The following is a 22,621-nucleotide window of genomic DNA, read 5'->3' as shown; positions in this document are numbered from 1 at the left end:
CTTCTTAATTACTTTTAATCTCTCTCTATGTCTGTGTGTGTGTGTGTGTGTGTGTGTGTGTGTGAGAGAGAGAGAGAGAGAGAGAGAGAGAGCGATGGTATTTTTAATATGCACGTGAGATGTATTCCATAAACAGGCGTCCCATCCAAATCTTAATTTATGGCCCTGCCTGTGCTTAAACTGAAATTTAAGCCTGAATCCTAAAGATTACATATGGCCTGCAAATTATTAATACTGTTATTGCTAATCATGGGGCAGACTAAGGACCTGTGCAATCTTTTGAAATCCTGTCTCAGATTTTTTTAAAAAATCTGTTTGTTAGATACAGTGCCATACATTGAGTCCAAATAGTGATCCATTTAGACTTGTTTCATTGACAATATCTGGCAGTAGGTTTGGGGACAGACTTTTGCTTGAAAAACTCTGTGCTATGGTCCTTCGTTTATATCTTCTCTGTCTTGAATGCCAGCAGGAGCGATCATCGTCTTTCTTGCAGAACGATGATGCCAGAAGCTCTAGACTGAATTTTGGTTTATTTATTTTTCATATGCCTCTCCTGAGTTTCACATGTTATTTTTCATATGTCCATCTTGGCTCTACATGTTTCGGCTGGTTTTGCTAGTTAATTGTAGGTGCCAGAAGCTACTCACCTGCTACCCCCAAGGAATCTTATAGTGAAGTAGCAGAAAGCTGGATCTACAGTATATGTGTTCATTACGCTCTCTACCCTCAAATCATGATGCTACTTCTGGAACCTGGTGGAAGAAATAATCCTAATTAGCCACATCAGAAGTTTATTTTTTTTAAAAAAAATTATTGCTTTTATAAAAACATATATTAAAACAAAAAATACATATAAAAAACAAAACATAACATAAACAATACAATCAACAAAAATACAAAAAGAATACTTAACTTCCATTATTCTTAATCTTTCTAATCATTTTCAGGTGACTTCCTCAAGTCCCCACTATCTGCGTTTCATCGTAGATCATCATTAGCAATTTCTATTTCATAATTCTAAATCATAGTTAATATCTATCCATATTTAATTTCTTATCATTTAACAATCATTCTTTCATATTATCCTTAATACTAAACATTAAACTCTAAAACTGCTACCTATAAGCACTTCCAAGTCCATTTCAAATTAATTAATATGACAATATTTCTTCAAATAGTCCTTAAATTTCTTCCAATCTTCTTCCACCGACTCTTCTCCCTGGTCACAGATTCTCCCGGTCAGCTCGGCGAGTTCCATATAGTCCATCATTTTCATCTGCCATTCTTCCACAGTTGGTATTTCTTGTGTCTTCCAATTCTTGGCTATCAAAATTCTCGCCGCTGTTGTGTTATACAGAAAGAGAGTAACATCTTTTTTTGGGAATTTCTTTTCCGACTATACCCAATAAGAAGGCTTCTGGTTTCTTAATAAATGTGTTTTTCAACACTTTCTTTAATTCATTATAGATCTTTTCCCAGAAGTCTTTTACTATGGGGCAAGTCCACCACATGTGGTAAAAGGTTCCTTCTACAGCTTTACATTTCCAGCATTTATTATCATGTGAATGATAAATTTTTGCAAGTTTAACCAGTGTTACATACCACCTATACATCATCTTCATCATATTTTCTTTCAAAACATTACATGCTGTAAACTTAATACCCTTTTTCCGCACATCCTCTCCCAGTCCTCCATCATAATGTTGTGCCCCACATCATTAGCCCAATCGATCATCACTGATTTCACTTGTTCATCTTCCGTGTGCCACTCCAGCAATAAATTATACATCTTGGAAATATTTTTTTGATTTTGAATCTAACTATAACGTTTCCAATTTGGATTTCTCTATTTGAAAACCTCTTTTTTATCCATTTGATACACTTCATTCATTTGGTAATATTGAAACCAATCATCAACATTATCTTTCCTCTGCTCATATGTTTCACATCAGAAGTTTAAAAAGGAATTGACCATAAGGTGTTTTTTTCCCCCTCTCCCCTGATTACCATAATTGAATTTCTGATCACCAATGGCAGTCTTTTTTTGGGGGGGAGGGGGTGGAGGGATGACTCCCAGTCCTGCTGTCATTGTTTTGCTTTCCTGCACAATAATCTTTAGAAGCCTATGGATCTCTTTGGCTGCAGGTCTGACTGTTTCCTCCTTGTTCAAAAGGCCGGGACACGTCTAAAAACTGCAAGCCACCTATACAGAAATGTAGGAGGCTTCCTTCTACCCTTTCAGGTGGTTGGGTCCATCTATGTCAAGACTGCGTTTTCTACATGGCTCAGCAACTATTTCCGAAGTTTCAGGCAGTAGTTCTTTTCTGGAGAGAAATGCTAAGGATTGACTGTAACATTTTGCACGCGAAGCCTGTAGTCCGCTCGTAAGCTGTAATCCTGCTTGTATGCAAGAGAATAAAAACGCTAAAGAAGAAGGGTCAGGCTCACTATTATAGCTGTTTCAAGAAATAGCGCGCTCCCAGTGAGGTGCTTTTCTCTTTTTTTGTGTGTGCATGGCACCAAGAGTCTATAGATGGCCTAGGGGGAGGTATTTCTTTTAAATCATTGACAGGCATAACAGCAGATGGAAGAGTCCCTCTCAGCAGGCTTTTGCACATCATTATCCTCCCTTTTACTAATCAGTCAACACAAAATTATAATCTGCCTTATTACCTTTTCAGGCCGCCTGTGGCTTTTGTGTGGCGGAGGAGAAGCCCAGAAATTCACTGTTGTGCATTGGGAATTCAGCGTTCTGAAAGAAAAACTGCGGGAGGCTAACTTTCTCTGCTTATTGCCCAAAGAAGGGATGGATGGCTGTTTTCCATCAGCAGCGTCACTCTTAATCATCTTTGCATTTCTTTGCAGGATTAACCACAACGAACGCTTGGAATTTTTGGGAGATGCTGTGGTTGAGTTTTTAACAAGGTAAGTGTTTGTGTTCAGGTGAGACACTTGGATCCACCATGCAATAAAATCAATCCCTATTCTCATCTCTTTAATCCCATTTAGTCACCGAGAACAGATAAGCAGCCCTCAAAAGATGCTGTACAGCAGCAATTCTATCCTACCTTTTTTGTTGGTTATGGAGACTTGGAATATAACTAACATTAGAGGGGAAAATGTGGTCCAGCTCTGTTTTAAACTTATAAAATGCATCTCTGGCCAGTGATTTCTGGTATGATTTCATCATTGTTAACAAGGAAACTTGCCCACCTCCAAGTCTGTATCGTTTTCAAAATTATGCGGTATTTCTGATGTACCAAGCATTTAACTATACATATGCCTTTTGACGTATTTTGAGTTGAGTTTACATATTTTGGTCATTGTTCTTTTTCCTTTAGAGATAGGATAGGAAATGAAAAGTTAGACAGGGATTTGCCTAGCTTTGCTTCTGCTCTCATGCATTTTTGTTTATTTTTTTTAAAAAAATATATCTCTATCCCTTTCAATCTCCTTTAACTAATAACCTAGAACCGAAGATTAGTATCTGTCTTTGAAATGCCTAAAGCTGAAGAATATTAGAAGGCTAAAAAAGTATAGAGCCTTGGTGGAGCAGTGGGCTAATGCCTCCTTAAGTAACACCAGCTGCCTGCAATTATTGCAGGTTCGCATCCCACCAGGCTCAAGGTTGACTCAGCCTTCCATCCTTCCCAGGTAGGTAAAATGAGGACCCAGATTGTTGGGGGCAATTAAGCTGACTTTGTAATAATGCCGCTTGGGTGTGTGTGTGAAAGCCCTAATAAGCAGGCATATACATAGAATGAAGGCTACTGCTAAGCTTGTAAGCCGCCCTGAGTCTTCGGAGAAGGGCAGGATATAAATGGAATTAAAATAAAAAATAAATAATACTTATCCTCCCGATGGGATGTTTCCCAAGTATTGGGTTCTTGCCTTCTCCCTCTTTATTGGCTCAATTCTTCCATCTATTGGTTTCTGAGTAATTGTTGTGTTACATTTTGGAGATCTTACCGTAGAAGAGATTAGGAGAAGAAATATCCATAGATATTTCTGAAATTTAATACCATGTTCAGACCCCAAAGCATACTAGAGTGAAGTGAAAGGCTCATGTTTTTGTCCCATTAGCTGTAATTTAGAATTGCTCATAACTGTTCTGAGCAGTGGCTAGTTTAGGACCAAAATGCTTCTACGTTTATAGCCAGTAAATAAAAGAGAGATGTCTTTTGAGATGTTGTCATTTTCTTGTCATAGAACTCCTTGATCTCTCTGCCTATAATTTCAAGCATGATGTGAGTTTCCAAGTAAATCTCAAAACATTTCTTCTCTTTCAAAGTTTGTTATTCATTAATCCTGACCTCATAAAGGCAAGCTTGGCATTCTGCCTTATTTAGGAGCAGGCAGTCACATACATATATTCACAGTTTTTTTAAAAAAAATAAATCAATAAGATTACTAAGTTCCTTCCAGTTAATGGATGATCACTCAATCATTTTGGCTTTGTATGTTTTTCTAAAGTATTGAAAAATGACCGGAATAAAAGAGAAAAATCCCCATAAAATTGACTTTTCATTGCTTAGTGAAAACAGCAGCCGTTTTCTTGCTAAGTGTGAGAGAAGGCAATATGAAAAATAATAATAAAAACCTGAGGTTACAGCTTTCAAAACCAATTTCAGAGCTCAGCTGTGTTAGGAAAAGTAGTTGTTTTATTTAAAGAGAAGTTCTAAAGCAGGAATGTCAAACTGCTGGCCCGCGGGCCAGGTGCATCATACTGAAATGGCACCCACCCCATTGCCGGCAATGGGGAAAAAATTGCGATACGTCGTGCGACATCATGTGACGTTGCGAGTTTGACATGCCTGCTCTAAAAGTATTGTGGCATTACAGATAAAGGAGAAAAAAACTGCTAGTATCAATGCCGTCTAACAACTACTTTGAAGGAATAGTTTGGAGCTTTTGACTTGTTTCTATTAAAAAAAATTTTAAAAAAAAAATCCTAAAAATAGTATATTGAATGACAGCTGATTCATGTTTTAATATTTTGGATTACAGGACTCGGTATGTTGGGGGGTTTGTTTCGGTGCATTTTTTTGAGACTTGAAAATTGGCACGGTGAAAGTGTAACTCCTTCTGATGTCATTCCTGTGAATCACATAGAATCCTCACTCTAACGTTTCTGAAACCCAAAGACAAGCTCTGATGCATATTTACTGAGGAGGAAGATCAGACAGACAAACATGGAGAACATCTCTGCCCGGAGGGAATTTAATCTGCAAAAGATCCTCCCATCACCTTGTAAAGTCACAGTTAAATTCTTTCCATAAGCATCTCCTTTCCTTTCAGCAAGGGAATTTCTCCTCTCACTAAAGTCCCACTGCTTCACAACAATGTTACTCTGATGCTACCAATCTTGGCCTGCAAATATCAGTCAATCATGGCACAACGGGAGAAAACTGTGAAGTGACTGTGAAGTTCATCAGGGGATTTTTTTTTTTGGTCAAAAGCTAAGACTGCTTACTTTGGATTTTCTACAGCTGACAAATCCTCCAAACCCACCCTAAGAGCATGAAGCTTGAATCTGTAAAATTATTTGAGAAACAGGTCTTATCTTTCTCAGATAGTCATCCTGTTGAGCAATCTTGCCTAGGTTCACACCACAGATTTATTAGGTTAAATATACTCCCAGATAAATCTCCATATAATGAGATTGAATTCAGTGCCATCTCCTTTGAAGGAAGCGTGGCCAGGCCATGTCTCTTAAAATTCTACAATCTCATCTGATCATTTCTATAAAAACATGCAAAGAGGCCGAATAAACATTTTTGAGTCATTTTTTCCAGGAATTAATGTATGAGTGAGGTTAGTGATGCGCTTATAGAATCAATTTTATCTATTTCTTTTTTTAAAAAAAATATTCTCTCTATTCTTTTTTTAAGAAGCTTTTAGTACCTTGCAGAATTGTTCTAAAACTAAAACTCCTGAATTTAACCAAGGAACCGAGAGCCACAATACATCATGGAACTTGTTCTTTGGGCCACCCTCCCTCCCTTCCTAGATTCGTGTTTTATTGACAGTACAGAGTATGAAAAAGTGTTAAAATGAAGCATTCTTATTTTATTGGAATAAGCAATAGGAAAGCTACTTCCCTGGGGCTTCTTCTAACCCTTTCAGTAATTGGATGGAAACACCAAATGCGTGGCCTGTTTTTCTACTCACTCACTTCATCAGGAAAAGAAGGGGAGTAGGGATTAAATCCCAGCGATCACGGCATTCTTCCGGATTGGTTGCCAGGATTAGGAGTGGGCAGTACTGTGCTGTGCTGCTTCCCCAAGGCTGGTTCCAGTCAATGTTTATAGGGGAGAAGAAGTCAGCGGGTGGCTTCTGCTGTGTGGAGTGGCTGTAGGGCTCAGTGTTCCCACCTCTCCTTTTTTTTATCAACTACATGAAGCTGCTGGGTGAAGCTCTCCATTGGTTCAGGATCATAAGTATTCAGATGATATCCAATTAAACATCTCTGCTCTGGATCATCCAAATGATACTGTAGAGGTTCTGTCTTGGTGACTGGAAGCTGTGGGACTGGATGAAGAACAATAGGACTCGACTCAACCACAGTAAGATGAGGCTTTGTGTTTTAGAACCCCTGGTTCTGTGGACATTCCATGTCTTGTTCTAGATCGGGTTACACTATCCTGGGCAGTCTGGGTTTCCTTCTAGACTCACAGCTTCTGCTTGAGGAGCAGGTAGCAGCCATGGCAAGGGGCCCTTTGCCCAGCTTGGTATTGTATGCCTGTTGCAGCCATTGCTGGACTGCTAGGGGAGGGGTTGTCCTTTCACAGTCACCCATGATGTAGCCCCAGATGGATTACTGCAGTGTGGTCTACATGGGACTGCCCTTGAAGAGTACTTGGAAGCTTCACCCGGTGCTAGTCATTTGGCAAATGTGACACTTCTGCTCTGTGAGCTGCTTTTGTCTGCAATTCAAGGTGCTGTTAGTTATCTTCAAAGATCATCACAGCTTGGAGCTGGGTTACTTACCGAAATATCTCTTTCAATGATGTTTACCCATCCTGTTAGTTCTGGTAGGAGAAGCCTGTTTCAACTTTTGTCTTCAAGAAACAGTCATCTGTCAGGAGGACATTTTTTTCTGCTGTGGCGCCCACCTTTGGAATTTCCTCCCCCTCCCCTCTAGAAATTAGCTTTGGTCTGACCCTTTTAAAGGTAAAGGTAAAGGTTCCCCCGCACATGCGTGCTAGTCGTTTCCGACTCTAGGGGCCGGTGCTCATCTCCGTTTCAAAGCCGAAGAGCCAGCGCTTGTCCAAGGACGTCTCCGTGGTCATGTGGCCGGCATGACTAGACGCCAAAGGCGCACGGAATGCTGTTACCTTCCCACCGGAGCGGTCCCTATTTTTCTACTTGCATTTTTACGTGCTTTTGAACTGCTAGGTTGGCAGAAGCTGGGACGAGTAACAGGCGCTCACTCTGCTACACGGCACTTGGGATTCGACCCGCCAAACTGCCGACCTTCTGATCGACAAGCTCAGCGTCCTAACCCACTGAAAGAAAAAATCTTATCTTTGTCACTGAACTGGGGTCCTGATTGTATGGGTGGGCCCCTGTCATGGCCGAGAGTCTTCTCGATTGCTGTTTTTATGATATTTTCTTGCTTTTAACTCTGGATGTTTTTGTTTCTTATTCTGTTTTCATTGTGAGCCACCAAGTATATGAGATGGGTGACTGTAAATTTACTAAATAAATAAATTAGGAAAGAATTGTATCACTAATCTTTTTCATATGATGCCTGCCCATCTTTGTTTTTTTTAAAAAAAAAACTTGACAATAAAATCTTTATTCTACCATATTGAAATAGTTTCGAGGCTGGCAGAGTTTAGGAATGTACACTACCTCTGCAGAAATCAGATAGAAGTAAATTTGGAATGATTATTTCCTTGATAGGAACATATATCAGCAATTGAGAGTATATAGATGATTAAGTGATTTTTATCTTTATTTCCAGTGTTCATCTGTACTATTTGTTCCCAAGCTTGGAGGAAGGAGGATTAGCAACATACCGCACTGCCATTGTTCAGAATCAGCATCTTGCAATGCTGGCTAAGGTATATATGGTTATTATTGCATCTTGGTTTATGATAGCTATAATGTCTGGCTGATAGGTTGATTCAGCCATCCCTTGCCTTTTTTGCAAAGCCTTTGTATGCAGATGAACTTTTGAGTTTTGTGTTTTTGAAAGTAGCATAAAGTAGCACACAGTTGGTGCTGCACTGCCCTGGGTAGATCCTTCAAATCATGAGACTCGATCTCTAATATTATCACAAAGGTTTAGTTAGTTATAGGGGCTTAAGGGAGACAAAAATGCTTTCTACTATGTAAATTTTGCAGTGATCATAAGGAATTTAATATATTCTGCATGTTGGTAAAATAAATAGGAACTTATGGAAAGCACTCAATTGCAGGTGAGTCAGTTTATGATTCAGAACATAAAATCTGTTTTTTTCCTAATGTCTTGTTCCCAACTCATGGAATCTTCTGATTAGCTATTGCTTGTGATTCTAAAATCTAAAATACCTGGAAGACATCAAGTGTGTTCTCAACCATAAGTTGCAGGTCATATTTTATGACCTGGTCTATCAACCTGTTGAAAAGATCTTAATAATTTCCAATATGTCTATGGAAAGTGATTATGAATGAAGGTGTGTCTTTCCCAAGAAATGGCTGAAAGTGATGAGAAATCACTTTCCATCACAAACTCTTAAGACTAAATTATGTTATTAGGAACTGCTAAAATATTTCCGTAATGAAATGTTGGAATACTCTAAATAGATCAAATTGAGAAGGTCAGAACTGTCAAAGTGAGTTTGAGCAACTATGCAATTGCCCTATTGATGACATGGTCTGATATTTCAGCCTTCAGAAGAGGCACCTGAAAGCTCCTAGTTGGGGTGCTAAAATATAAAGTTAGGTTTGGTAATTCACATATAACTCAAGACACAGTTGACCCAACTTAAAACAGAATAGGAAAAAAAGAAAAAATGTTTCTTTTGCTAGTTATTTATAAACATCTGGCCTCTTTATTGATATTGTGCTTTAAGGACCTTTGGAGTTCTTGATGCTCTCTGATCTTGGTTGTTCTCTGCAAACGTTTCATTACCATCTAAGTAAAATCATCAGTGGTAGTCATGATGTTATCTAGTTGGATAATGAAACATCTGCAAGCAAACAATCAGGCTTGTAGAGCACCAAGGATTCTGCAATTCAATCCTGAGCTATAGATATTCTCTTCTATTAAGGAACATTGTTACTTTTGTGTATATAAATTTATATATAATATACTATACATACTGTAGTATATTTTATTACCGTATATTTTATTATAGTATTTTTTTGTTATATTTGGTATTCTTCTCAACCCCATTAATGGCCTTCATTAGCATTTCCTTCTAATTGCACATTCAGGGGACCCCAATTGACTATGGCAGTTAGGATGGCAATTGACTATGTACTGTAGGATGGAATGTTGGGATGATCAACCTGGGTGTATCAAATTGCTGAAGGTTGTCCCTGAAAATTTAGTAAGTAAAGTTTTCTCCTCACTATACCTGCAAGTAAGGGCTTTAAATAGTATCAGTAGATCAGTTAGTGGATGGCCCTCAGAATGGCAAATAGAGTTCAATATAAGAAGCAAAAAGTAATTTATGTTGGTGCCCAGGAATATCTAAATATCACACATATATTAGTGGGATCTGCGAGAGCAGTGATTGTTTAGGAAAGAGATCTTGAAATTTGGAATAAAGAGGTCCATGAAAATATCAATGCGGTGTGTGCAGCTGCTCTAAAAAAGAATGAATTTGTTGAAGACAAGACAGAGCCAGGAGGTGGAGTTAAGCATGTCATTAGCTTAAAGTCATTACGTTGCCTCAGATGGTCCAAGTACAACCCCTCTAGAATTCTGCTAACCCTTATCTGGCACCAATTTAGTACTGAACTTTAGTTGATTAGATTCTGGTATATAGCCTTGAACAATGAATCCTTTTTGAACTGCAACTTAATGTTTGGTCCTGGTCCTTTGCTTCTGGCAGAATTCCACACACAAGACTATTAGGAAGGGAATTAAAGCAGCCAATATGCCCTTACATCAGTTTTGGAGAATTATTCTCTCTTCCCCCACTTTCTTGGAATTATATGATATTTCTGGTCAGCACATTTTAAATATAATTGTAGAATTCAAAAAAGGTGCAACACAGCGGAACCAAAATTATTAGAGGGCTAGAACATCTCCCTTAGTCATGAGGAAAAATGGTAGATTCTTGATATTTATCTGGAGTAAAGTTGAATGAAGCGATCTATAATTTGGAAAATTTGGAGCACGTGAGCAGAGATAACTCCAGGCTGTGGGCAGAGTTAATCTGCAACACTGCATTCTAACCACTGCACCCCCAAAGCTCCTCTCTTCCTGCTATGGAAGCAATTTGAATTCTGGCCTCTCTCCTTGAGTCCTGATTTTGTTTGCTTGGAAATGATTCCCACTAACAATCCTTCTAAGTACCACCATAATACAAGAGCCTGCCTTCTGAAAAATTTATGGGGATGCTAGATGATACTGAAAGCGTCAAAGTGACTTGCTTACAACTGAAAGAGTTTTCGATTGATCTTTCAATTTACTTTCCCTTAACCGGTGCCACTTATGCTTCCAAACATACATAGTTCATTGATTTCCCCTTTCACTCCTTAGATGCCTCTAAGTCCCCTTCGCTCAATTTTAATCATCTCTCCTCACCTTTTGCCAGATGTCATTGTTCTTTATCCTTGTGAGCATTTATTCTGAAGCTATTGTTTTCTGACTGTCATGAACATCATTAATACGAAGCAGACAGGTTTACGTTTTTTATCCTCGTGCCAGATTTATACCCCTTGGTTCAAGGGTGTAAATAGGAAGTTCTTCCGGTAATTGTCTTTCACCCCCACATTGAGGATTCATTTTGCATTCTGAGCATGCAGCAATGCAAAAGGAGAGGTTTCAGAGGACCTGGGTCCCCCCCCCCTTGGTTAGCTCTTCTTATATACTTGCTATAGTCCAGCTGTGGGAGGGTTTGATTATCTTACTAGATTTCAAAAGAATACTGGAAACCTTCTGTCATGTCTGCTTTACCTGCTTGTCTACTCAAACCTGATTTGTCTCAAAATTGACACAGCTCACATTTAGATCTGTGTTAAGTGCGGAGATTTAGTTTCCTCTGATTTGTCCCTACAAAGTTCCAGAATGACATCAAATGCAAACTCTACGAGAGAGGGGGCTGGGTGATCGGATTATTTCCATGCTTCGTACTGATAAAAGATGGCAAGACACACTTTGCTCAGCCTGGTTCCTTCCTGGAGATAGTTTAGGTGCTTCAAGGATAGGGTAATGTCTGAATCAAATTTCACTTGGATTTTTGTGTATTTTGGATTCTATATCCAAAAAGAGTTGGTTCAAACTCTTTATTTTAAAGAAAACCAAGTAATTAGATGTTCGTTCAGCCTATTTTCAGCATCTGAATTGTTTTCCTTGAACCTGTTTGGCATTACTGATTGTGAGTTTATAGCTACGGAAAGTAAAATTGCCACTAACTTCCACAAGAAGAACATCGTCAAAAGTACATATTTCTATATGTTTAGTTTAAAGCAATTGGCCATAGGGAACTCTTGCTTCTCTGCCTCTATAAAGTAGACTCCAAGAAAAGAGAAAGGCGATACAGTGTTTTCTAAGCCTACATCTGCTGATCTTTTTCTGAATACGGGCCCTTCACTGTTACGGCCACATGTGAGCTTGTATTTTATTTTTCATTTCAATTAATTTCATTTTATTATTTTATTTTATTTTATTTTATTATTTTATTTTATTTTATTTTATTATTTTATTTTATTTTATTTTATTATTTTATTTTATTTTATTATTTTATTTTATTTTTTATTTTATTTTTTTATTTTATTTTTTATTTTATTTTATTTTTATTTTTTATTTTATTTTATTTTATTTTCCCCACCTTTATTATTTTTACAAGTAATCCAAGGCGGCAGACATATCAACATATCAACTCAACCCGGACAAGACTGAATGGCTGTACATACCGGCATGTCAGGATATTCAGAGTATTCCATCTCTTAATATCGGGGGCGAGTTATTACCCCCCGTAGATAAGGCTCGCAACCTGGGTGTCCTCTTAGATTCACAGCTCTCCTTAGAAGATCATATAGGAGCTGTGACTAGAGGGGCCTTCGCTCAGGTTTGTCTGGTGCGCCAGCTGTGACCCTATCTGGACCTGGATGCACTTGTGACCTCTCATCTTGACTACTGCAACGCTCTTTACATGGGGCTGCCCTTGAGAACCACTCGGAAACTTCAGCTGGTGCAGAGTGCAGCTGCACGAATGCTTTTGGGGGTTTCCCGATACTCCCATATTACACCTTTGCTCCGTGAGCTGCACTGGCTTCCAGTTGCCTTCCGGGTGAAATTCAAGGTGCTAGTGATGACATACAAAGCCCTACATGGCATGGGTCCGGACTACCTACGGGAGCACCTGCTGCCAGCGTCAACACCCCTCCGTCCTGTGCGCTCCCACAGAGAGGGCCTCCTCAGGGTACCACCGGTCAGAGAATGTCGGCTAGTGACCCCCAGGGGGAGAGCATTCTCGGTGGGTGCGCCAACCCTGTGGAACCGCTTACCAGCCGAAATCCAGATGGCCCCCGACCTTCGCTCCTTCCGACATGACCTAAAAACTTATCTGTTCCAACAAGCCGGCCTGGCCTGATGGATTTGGGGTTTACAATTTTTTCACTCTGTTACTTTATTGTATTCTCTGTACACCGCCCTGAGTCCTCAGGGAGAAGGGCGGTATATAAAACAAACAAACAAACAAACAAACAAACAAATAAATAAATATCCAACACCTTCCTCCTCCTGTTTTTCTCACAACACCAACCCTGTGAGGTGGGTTGGGCTGAGAAAGAGTGACTGGCCCAAGGTCACCCAGCTGGCTTTCATGGCTAAGGCGGGACTTGGAACTCATGAATCTCCTGCTTTCAAGTGGAACTAAAAATGCCACTGTTGTGAAACAATCGCAGCAGTGGTGGAGTCCGAATCCAAAGACAAAAAGAGGTGATTCGTCCCTATGAAAACCAAAGAATACTTTGCTCTTTAAAGAAGATAAATAGTCTCCTTTTTTGCTTTGCTCTGAAAATTCTCACCTCTCGAACAGTCTCCTCCTGGAATCTTGATTATGAAATGACTTCCTAGTTAGTAGCACCTACCTAAAGATTTAAATGTTTAGCTTAGCAAAACACAGCATTCCACATGTCCATTTTATGTCTCCTTTCCGTACATGTTAAATATGTCTAATCCTAAATTAAGGAACATATTTATGATATAAGGATGTGGTAATTTTTAATCTGTTTTATACTAATCTATTGCATCTACTACTATCCCCCACCCCCAAATATTTGGCCATCTTGAATAGAGGGAACAAAAATGAAAAAAAAAAAGAAACTACCATTTTCCAAACTAGGATGGGATCAGGTAATAAACCCCAAATAAAATTTACATTGCTGGTGTTGATTCTATAAATAGCTTGTCTCTCTTTAGAATTGCCATTGTACTAGATAAGTGATTTTTTTTTGTAATGCTGTGTTCTATGTAGATTTTTCAACAAATTCTTCCCCAAGCTGAAAGGTATTTTTCTCTTTGTATGTTTATGTGTGTTAGAGATGCAAATAGTTAAGAGGAGAAAGAAGTGGGGAAACTGGAGGGAATTCTCCTAGGTTTAGGTCTTTCTTCTCCTTTTTTTCCTAAAAAAAATCAGAGTAAAACCAAAACTCCAAAGGAGATATTTTACTTTTACATAATGAAAGCAGTAAGCCCTGCCGCTAAGATACAGCTATTCTCTTCCCCCTCTTTCTATTAACTTCTGCTAGGAAGATTTATTTAGAGTATCAGAGAATTACAGTTCCTGTACACAAGCCAATAGAACTCTCCAGTGCAATAGCAACACACATTTCTGCTCAGAGCAGCAGTGCTGCTCTCACAAAAGAACAAAGGAGGATTCAATGCCTGTTTGCTTCCTCTTGAGTTTGTCTGTTGATAACTTTTTTTTCTACAAGTGGTAGAACTTCATAACATTTATTTTATTTATTTATTTATTTAGTTACATTTATATACCGCCCTATTCCCTGAGGACTCAGGGCGGTTTACAGGGAATTAAAAAATCCACCATACAAAAGTTAAAAAACCAAATTAAAAAATATTAAATTGACCCTGTATACTTAAAACCCCAGTTAAAAATTTCTCCTCAGCCTGGGCCTGAGAGCTCAAAGAGCCAGGTCTTCAGGCCCCGGCGGAATGATCGGAGGTCGGGGGCAGTCCTCAGCTCCACCGGCAGCTGGTTCCAGAGGGCAGGCGCTCCCACTGAGAAGGCCCTATCCCTGGGTGTCACCCGCCGGCAATCTCTCACCGGCGGCACCCTGAGCAGACCCTCCCTGTGGGAGCGCACTGGGCGAAGGGCGTTTGATGCCGGCAGCAGGTGTTCCCTCAAATAGCCCGGACCCAGGCCATGTAGGGCTTTATAGGTAATAACCAGCACCTTGAATTTCACCCGGAGGGCAACCGGAAGCCAATGCAGCTCGCGGAGTAGAGGTGTTACATGGGAATATCGGGAGACCCCCATTACAACTCGCGCGGCCGCATTCTGCACCAGTTGAAGCCTCCGAGTGGTCTTCAAGGGCAGCCCCATGTAGAGAGCGTTACAGTAGTCCAAACGGGAGGTAACAAGCGCATGAGTAACTGTGCGTAGGGCGTCTCGGTCCAGATAGGGACGCAACTGGCGCACCAGGCGAACCTGTGCAAAAGCCCCCCTGGTCACGGCTCCTATGTGGTCTTCAAAAGTGAGCCGTGAGTCCAGGAGGACGCCCAGGTTGCGAGCCCTATCAACGGGGGGTAACACCTCACCCCCCATCGTTAGAGGTGGAATAAGTTGGTTAACCCGAGATGCCGATATGCACAGCCACTCAGTCTTGGCGGGATTGAGACGAAGCCTGTTTCTCCCCATCCAGACCTGAACCGCCTCCAGGCACCGGGACATCACGGAGAGGGCATCGCTGGGTTGGTTCGGGGTGGAAAGAAAAAGTTGGGTATCATCAGCGTACTGGTGATACCCCACCCCGAAACCACGAATGATCTCGCCCAGCGGCTTCATATAGATGTTGAACAGGAGAGGCGAGAGGACCGACCCCTGAGGAACTCCACAAATGAGAGACCTCGGGGCGGATCTCTGCCCTCCTGTCAACACCGACTGCGAGCGGCCCTGGAGGTAGGAGGAGAACCACCGTAGAACGGTGCCTCCCACTCCCAACCCCCTGAGACGCCGCAGCAGGATACCATGGTCGATGGTATCGAAAGCCGCTGAGAGATCTAATAGGACCAGGACAGAGGAGCAACCCCTGTCCCTAGCCCTCCAGAGATCATTCACCAGCGCGACCAATGCCGTCTCCGTGCTGTGTCCGGGCCTGAAGCCCGATTGGTACGGGTCCAGATAATCAGTTTCCTCCAGGAACAGAGGGAGCTGATGCGCCACCACACTCTCAACAACCTTCGCCAGAAAGCGAAGGTTGGAGACTGGACGATAGTTGTTTAAAACAGCCGGGTCCAAAGCAGGCTTCTTGAGAAGGGGCCTCACCACCGCCTCCTTCAAGGCGGCAGGGAAGACACCCTCCTTCAAAGAAGCAGTTATTACTGCATGGAACCAGCCTCGTGTTCCCTCCCGAGCCGCATAAGCTAGCCAGGAGGGGCACGGATCCAACAAACAGGTGGTGGTGCTCAGTCTCCCCATGATCCTGTCCACATCATCAGGGGAAACAGGGTCGAACTCAGTCCAGATAACGTTCTCAAGACCGCCTGATTCCTCCACATCAGACTCTGCCCAGTCAGAGTCCAGGCCGGTCCGGATCCGAGCGATTTTGTCCGCCAGATGATGACTAAACTCCTCGGCTCGTCCCTGCAAGGGATCCTCTCTCACCTCCTGGTTAAGGAGGGAGCGAGTCACCCTAAACAGGGCGGCCGGGCGATTATCTGCGGACGCGATAAGGGCGGCAAAGTAGTTAGACATGATAATGGTTCCTTCTTTCCTTCCTTCCTTCCTTCCTTCCTTCCTTCCTTCCTTCCTTCCTTCCTTCCTCCCTCCCCCCCCTCCCTCCCTCTTTCTTTCTTTCTTTCTTTCTTTCTTTCTTTCTTTCTTTCTTTCTTTCTTTCTTTCTTTCTTTCTGATTCATGTTTTTTAGTATTCCCCAGCTTCTGGAATTAATTCCCCCCCATGGGTTTTTTTGGACCTGTATATCAGTAACGAGTGAAATAAAAATAAATTTTATATATTGAATTGAATTTAGACGATGACCTTGAAGAGTAAAGGGAAGTATGGTGTCTGTTCCTTAATCTGCTCTACCTTACGGGACTGATATCCACGGTATAGATCCATTTCTCCCTTAATTTCAATTTTTCAAAAAAGAAAGAAAGAAAAATTCCAGAAGGTTCCTGAAAATCGTGCATTTCTAATGCTTGTGCCTCAAAAGTGATGTGGAAAAAAGTGTTTTAGACCTTATACAAGGACAGAATCTCCCCCTTGATCATTAAAGTTGCCTAACTTTTTTCAGATCCTTGCATGAGCTTGAAAAAAAAAAGTGCTGCTTCTTTAAGTTTACTCATTCTGGTTCACATGACATCTTTGGAGGGGTTTGCCCAAAGTCACATAAGAATTTGTCTTTAATTAATGCATGGGGAGATGATTGACTTTAACAAGATCCAAATGATTTGCAGACTACGTACAACCAACCCTATTTAGTATTTTAAAACTGTATGTTTCTGTTACGCAATCACGTCAATGTAATATTTTTAGGGAGTGAACAATGAAATACATTGATCAATAGAAATATACAAAAGTGCAGAGTGAACTCTTCTAATGCATACAGGAAATAAAGATACAGATGACTAAATCACTTTCTAATATATAGGAGAAATGAATGACAGTAGAAACCCAGTAAGTTTTCTAGGCCAGAATTACCATAAATTGCACACTCCTTTTCATTTGAAAAGAAGATAACTAGATAACATGATTTCTAATCTACATTTCAAAAGAAAGAAAAAGCCTAGGTGGAGCTGTGGAGTAAAGTATCAGTACCTTTGAAAGAGATGCTTGAAAGTTTGCCTGATTTTTATTTTTTTTTATTTTTGAGAGAGAGAAAAATATTGCTAGGATCTATTTACATAAATGGTAAGGTGTTCTATAATTTTGCTTTTATCCCTGCATTTTTAAGTTTCAATGCATGTTTTTCAGCAAATAAAAGCCTATAATATAATGATATTGTCTGCGTTTCTACCAAACAATTTGATTTTTTTTTCTTCTTAAAAATCTGATAATTCTGATTCCTTGCGAACCATGATTTGCAAAGTAGGACTAAGCTATAAAGTGCTTTATTTGTTTCTGGTTTGGCAAGTTCTACAAACAACCATTATGGGTTCATAATTATAGTTTAGTAAAAATAATATGGTTTTATTTAGTTAATCGCTTCCTTTTCCCTCCTCTGATTCTTTTACTCCTACCAGAATCATTGGTTCTGTATTGAATGGATATTAGCTCAAACTAATATCTGTCATCATAATAACAAATCCAATTCTGTCAGAAGCACAGTATGCAAATCAGTTTCAAACTGTAGTCACAGATTCTGATTTAAGGGGCAACATGTGTTTCAATGAAACAGTCATGAAAACTTTTTGATGTATGTTAATGCTAAAAGAGAAGGCAGTGATTGGTTTGGAAATAACATTAAGCCAATTTTTATTACTTCAAGTCCAAAGCTACTTCTGCATATGAGCAAAATAATCGTGGAATACTCAGCCAATACTCACCTTCCCCCATTACTGGAAGGGGGGGGATACCTACAAGAAGGGAGCCAACAAATGTCTACCAAGAACTTGACAGATTTCTAGAGTAACTTGTAATGCTCCATAGTTAGGAGGCAAGATTCATAATTACCCATTTTTTTTAAAAAAATGTAATTCATCGCAAAAAATAATTGTGGTTTATTTTTTTGATGTGATTTTGTACTTATATATGAAAGAGAGAAAACACCCCCCCCTCCCAAACCACATTATGGCTTAACCTCATATGTGAAACAGAGAGTTGTGCTTGGCACTAAATGTGAATTGTGCCATTGATTGAGTTGGTTTCAAGCACAACTTGATGTAAACTTATTTCCATGGACCTTATAAGAAAAACTAAAAATTAGCTCAGCATCTTTGGATGTTAGATGTATTGATTGAGCTGTAGCCTGCTTTTCTGCTATGGTGAGTACTCAGGGTGACTAACTGCTTTTAAAATTCCTCAGGATAAAGTTATTGAAAATAACTTTGCTTTGCTGAGGAAGGCAGACTGTAATGAAATAGGGTGAATCCCTACACTGACCACCAAAATGAAGTAGCATGCATCCAGAATTTGCATGTAGGTAAAGTCTGATCCAAACTGTAGTCTTGATCCTTGCCTGTTGAACTTTGATCATGGCAGTTAAAATTGGGAGACGTGAGTTGCATCTTCCACCATCTGGCTCCATCAGCTAAAATTAACGTCAGCTTTTAAGTCCAAGATTAAATCATGGTTTGTACATGATTTATTAGCAATTAATTTAGTAGGACTGTGGAATTGCCATCATTGTCATCTTCACTTTCTGGTTTGAATATAACCTGAAAAGAAGAGAAAGTATCACGAGTTATTAGTTAATTAAGGGTATTTATCCGCTTTTAAGATCCATCCACCTATCCATCCATCCCATTTTTAATTATAAATTGTTTCAAAGGATCAGTTTCTCATTGGCACAGGAATTACATTTTAATTTCTTATTAGTTGTGGTGCAAATAATTTTGCCTGCCTTCCCTGCTGGAAGTACATTAGAACCAAGCACTTGCCAAGATTTCAAAGGTTCCAAATAATAGCTCCAAAGCAGGTGCATAACACTACATAAATCAGTTAAACACTTCATTTCAGTTCAGCACAGAGGTTAATATATACGCCCAGTGATATAATTAAAAATCAGAAAAATTAACGTTCTCATTTTCATATGAAAGTCGCAACTTTGAAAGGAAGATCCTTGGAGTTTGATTGTTTCATTACACTTTAATAATTAACACACCAATTTGTTTGAAAATGGAATTATCAAGGCCTTCCTCTTAAAGTGTAAACCAAACCTGAGTTGATTTTAGTTGATAGTACAACATTTACTCTTCCCCATAAGCACATACACTAGGTGCTTTTAATCATCCGTTAATGTCGCCATTAATCTGCATTATACAATTTGATTATTCCGTTCTGTCAAGTAGGATATATTTCAGGAATAAATAACCCCAAATATTGAACAGAATCAGAACACTTGTGTATTTATTATTTCATAATAGATGCTTAGATGTCGGATTGTTAAAATGTTTACCGATAATTAGATACTGAGCAGCATGGCAAAAATTCATAAAGCCAGATGCTTTAATAAAGCCATCCTGCTTGCGTTTGAGAGCTATCTGGAACCCACTTCTAGTTGGGATTGAGATCAATACCTTCTCAGTCTAAGCCAGGTGAGTAGAGCTGTGGCTGGCTCAGCACAGGCTCTGTGCATTTAAGGATATGCTTTCTGTTCTGTCTCCTTGTCTAAGGAGGACTGTTGCGATCGGTACATGGAACTTTGCCAGTTGCAATTCCTATGTTTGTTCCCAAGCCATTTTCTATACCCACTCTCGCATTTTCCTGAACATAGGTAAAGGTAAAGGTTCCCCCGCACATGTGTGCTAGTCGTTTCCGACTCTAGGGGCCGGTGCTCATCTCCGTTTCAAAGCCGAAGAGCCAGCGCTTGTCCGAGGACATCTCCGTGGTCATGTGGCCGGCATGACTAGATGCCAAAGGCACATGGAACGCTGTTACCTTCCCACCGTAGTGGTCCCCATTTTTCTACTTGAATTTTTACATGCTTTCGAACTGCTAGGTTGGCAGAAGCTGGGACGAGTAACAGGCGCTCACTCTGTTACGCGGCAGTCGGGATTCGACCCACCAAACTGCCAACCTTCTGATCGACAGGCTCAGCGTCCTAACCCACTGAGCCACCATGTCCCTTTCCTGAACATAACAAGCCTAGATTTTTGCCTACCCATCTTGTCCAAGAATATATACATACTTTTAAAAATAAATGCAAATGTTGATTTCCAAAATTAACCTCAGAGGTTTTGTTAAGGACTTTACAAACATTCATATATAGGCTGAAAATGTTCATATTTAAATGACCCTGAATAGGCCCAGTCTGGGTAAAATTTCTCCATCAAAATCAACATGGGAGCAGGCATATAGTTGTGTTCTGGATAAATGAGGTTCATACATAGTGGCAAACTGGTAATATAATGTTTAAAGTATTAGGGAGACCCACATTCAAGTCCAACTTCAACCATTAGTGCAGGGGTGTCAAACTCTCAACGTCACGTGACGTGTCACGACATATCGTGACTTTTTTTTCCATTGCTGGCAATGGGGTGGGCGTGGTTTCACCATGATGCATCTGGCCCACGGGCCGGCAGTTTGACACCCCTGCATTAGTGGATGGCTTTGGACCAATCATTAAACCTTCTTTACAATACAAGCTTGTTTTTGCGGTGGGGGGGAATATAAGAGGATGGGCATATATGTTGTATACACTGTTTTGAGAGCCTGAATAAAATAAATCTTTAAAAATAGGTTAAGCATACCAGGAATATTGTCGCAACTGTGTTATCCCGATTCCTTGTTTACTTACAGTATTGTCACTTAGGGAAATGAGACTCAAAGAGACAAATTTAAAGTAGGCTTGTATTTATTATATTTCAACCCACAATGTTGTTATCCATCATTTAAAAACATTTTAGTGGCTCAACCTAATGTTTGGAGTGTTGTGAGATTAATGCAGCATTTCTGCCAGTTTTAGCTCAGCATCCACTACATTCATCAAAACATGATGCAAATTATAATAATTAATGCAAGCCAACAGGTCAATTAAGTATGTCTCTGGCTCACAATACCTTTTCCATTTGACCTTCTTTCTGAAAAAGATCACTGTATAAATCCATACATAATCCTGTTTGTGCCTGTCTTTCTTCGTGATGTATATGGTGCATTCTTTCGGACATCTGTCATTTTACAAAATAACCTGTCTTGGTGTTTTGTAGAAGCTGGAGCTGGATCGTTTTATGCTTTATGCTCATGGACCTGATTTATGCCGAGAATCAGACCTGCGACATGCAATGGCCAACTGCTTTGAAGCATTAATAGGTAAGAAAATTGTGCTGTGGCTTTGGTGTATTTTAAGTTTCCTCTTTGTCAATGAGGATTCTGTTCAGATTCTTAAGAGGATTTCATACTCATTTGAAAGGAATGGGCAACTTATTGCCCCGGAGAGACCCTAGCTTATTTTTTGCAGTCTCTGGCATTGTTGTCCATACCATCACATTTTGACCAGGCTCAATTCAGTTTATGATATTTTGATGCAGAAATACACGAACTTTGTAAAGGAAATTCTAACTTTTGAAAAGAAAAGAAAAAAAGCGGGGTGGGGGGATTCCCACAAAAATCCTTAAAAAAAAATGTAAAATATCATTTCTGTAGACATAAATTTAGCTATATTTGCTTGTCATTAGTATGCTAAATGTATCTCTTAACCACCACCACCCCTTTCTAAAAAATATTAAGATTTCCTATTGAAATTGCTGGCCGAGACCTTAAAAATGAATTAAGGAGGTCACTTTAGTCCTCTTTTAGAAACTGAGCATGGGGAGTATTGGCAAATTTATATTAAAAAAATTATATAAATGCTTACTGTACTGATGTGAACCAATTGTTTCCTGCTTGGTCCAGACATAATGAGGACACTTTAACATCAGCCAGAAATGAAATTTTGAACGTAGGTGCTAGAGAAGCACTCAACCCTGAACTCTTTCTCAACTTCATAAATAATAGTTGATGAAAGTCAAATTCCTGATTCTGAGGTTAGCTGGAAGGTAGATTACCTTCTTTGTGACTTGATCCAGCAAGGTAGAATTAAATCAGACTTTTGTTGTATAACAGTGAGGAATTAGATTAGACTTCTGCTGCATGAGCAAGTGTTAAATATGAGATGATCACAGCATTTATGTTGAACTGAATCATTTTAAAAATAAATTGCTGTGGTGGGACCAAGGCTGCAATCCTGTGTGCACTTACCAGGGTCTGAACTTCATGTTTAAGATTTATTGTTATGCGTGATACTATAATTTCTAAAGTGCTTTCAAAACAAATGCCATGCACCAGGTGAAAATCAGCAAGTCTTGTCTGCCGGCTTATAATCTCACACACAAAGAAAAATAGCAAAGGAATGGGAACATAATAGAAAGGGAATGGAAGAAAATTAGCTAATGGGTAAAGGGCCAGAGAGTACAAATGCATCTTGAGAAGCAATTTAAAAATAAAAACTGATGCGGGCGTTCCAACATCAAGAGACATGGCATCCCAATATGAGATATAATAGGGGGGAAAATGGAGCAAATGACACATTTTCAGAGGGACGAGGACTAAAATACCTCAGAAAAAAAGAA

General features: G+C 39.8%; 1 protein-coding gene across 4 annotated transcripts in view; it reads left to right on the top strand.

The window, feature by feature from the left end:
• DROSHA (drosha ribonuclease III) overlaps positions 1-22,621 on the top strand; it is a 122,870-nt gene that overhangs the window by 63,594 nt on the left and 36,655 nt on the right. For all 4 annotated transcript variants that reach the window (XM_083359121.1, XM_083359122.1, XM_083359123.1 and 1 more), the window contains exons 21-23: positions 2,869-2,928; positions 7,973-8,072; positions 21,221-21,323. In XM_083359121.1, the coding sequence (XP_083215247.1) occupies positions 2,869-2,928; positions 7,973-8,072; positions 21,221-21,323 (263 nt within the window). The remainder of the gene's footprint in view (positions 1-2,868; positions 2,929-7,972; positions 8,073-21,220; positions 21,324-22,621) is intronic.

Source organism: Vipera ursinii (genome assembly GCF_947247035.1).
Source record: "Vipera ursinii genome assembly, chromosome: 3".
Classification (NCBI taxonomy): domain Eukaryota; kingdom Metazoa; phylum Chordata; class Lepidosauria; order Squamata; family Viperidae; genus Vipera; species Vipera ursinii.
Note: the sequence above shows the minus strand (reverse complement) of the source record. Positions and strands in the feature narration are given on the sequence as shown.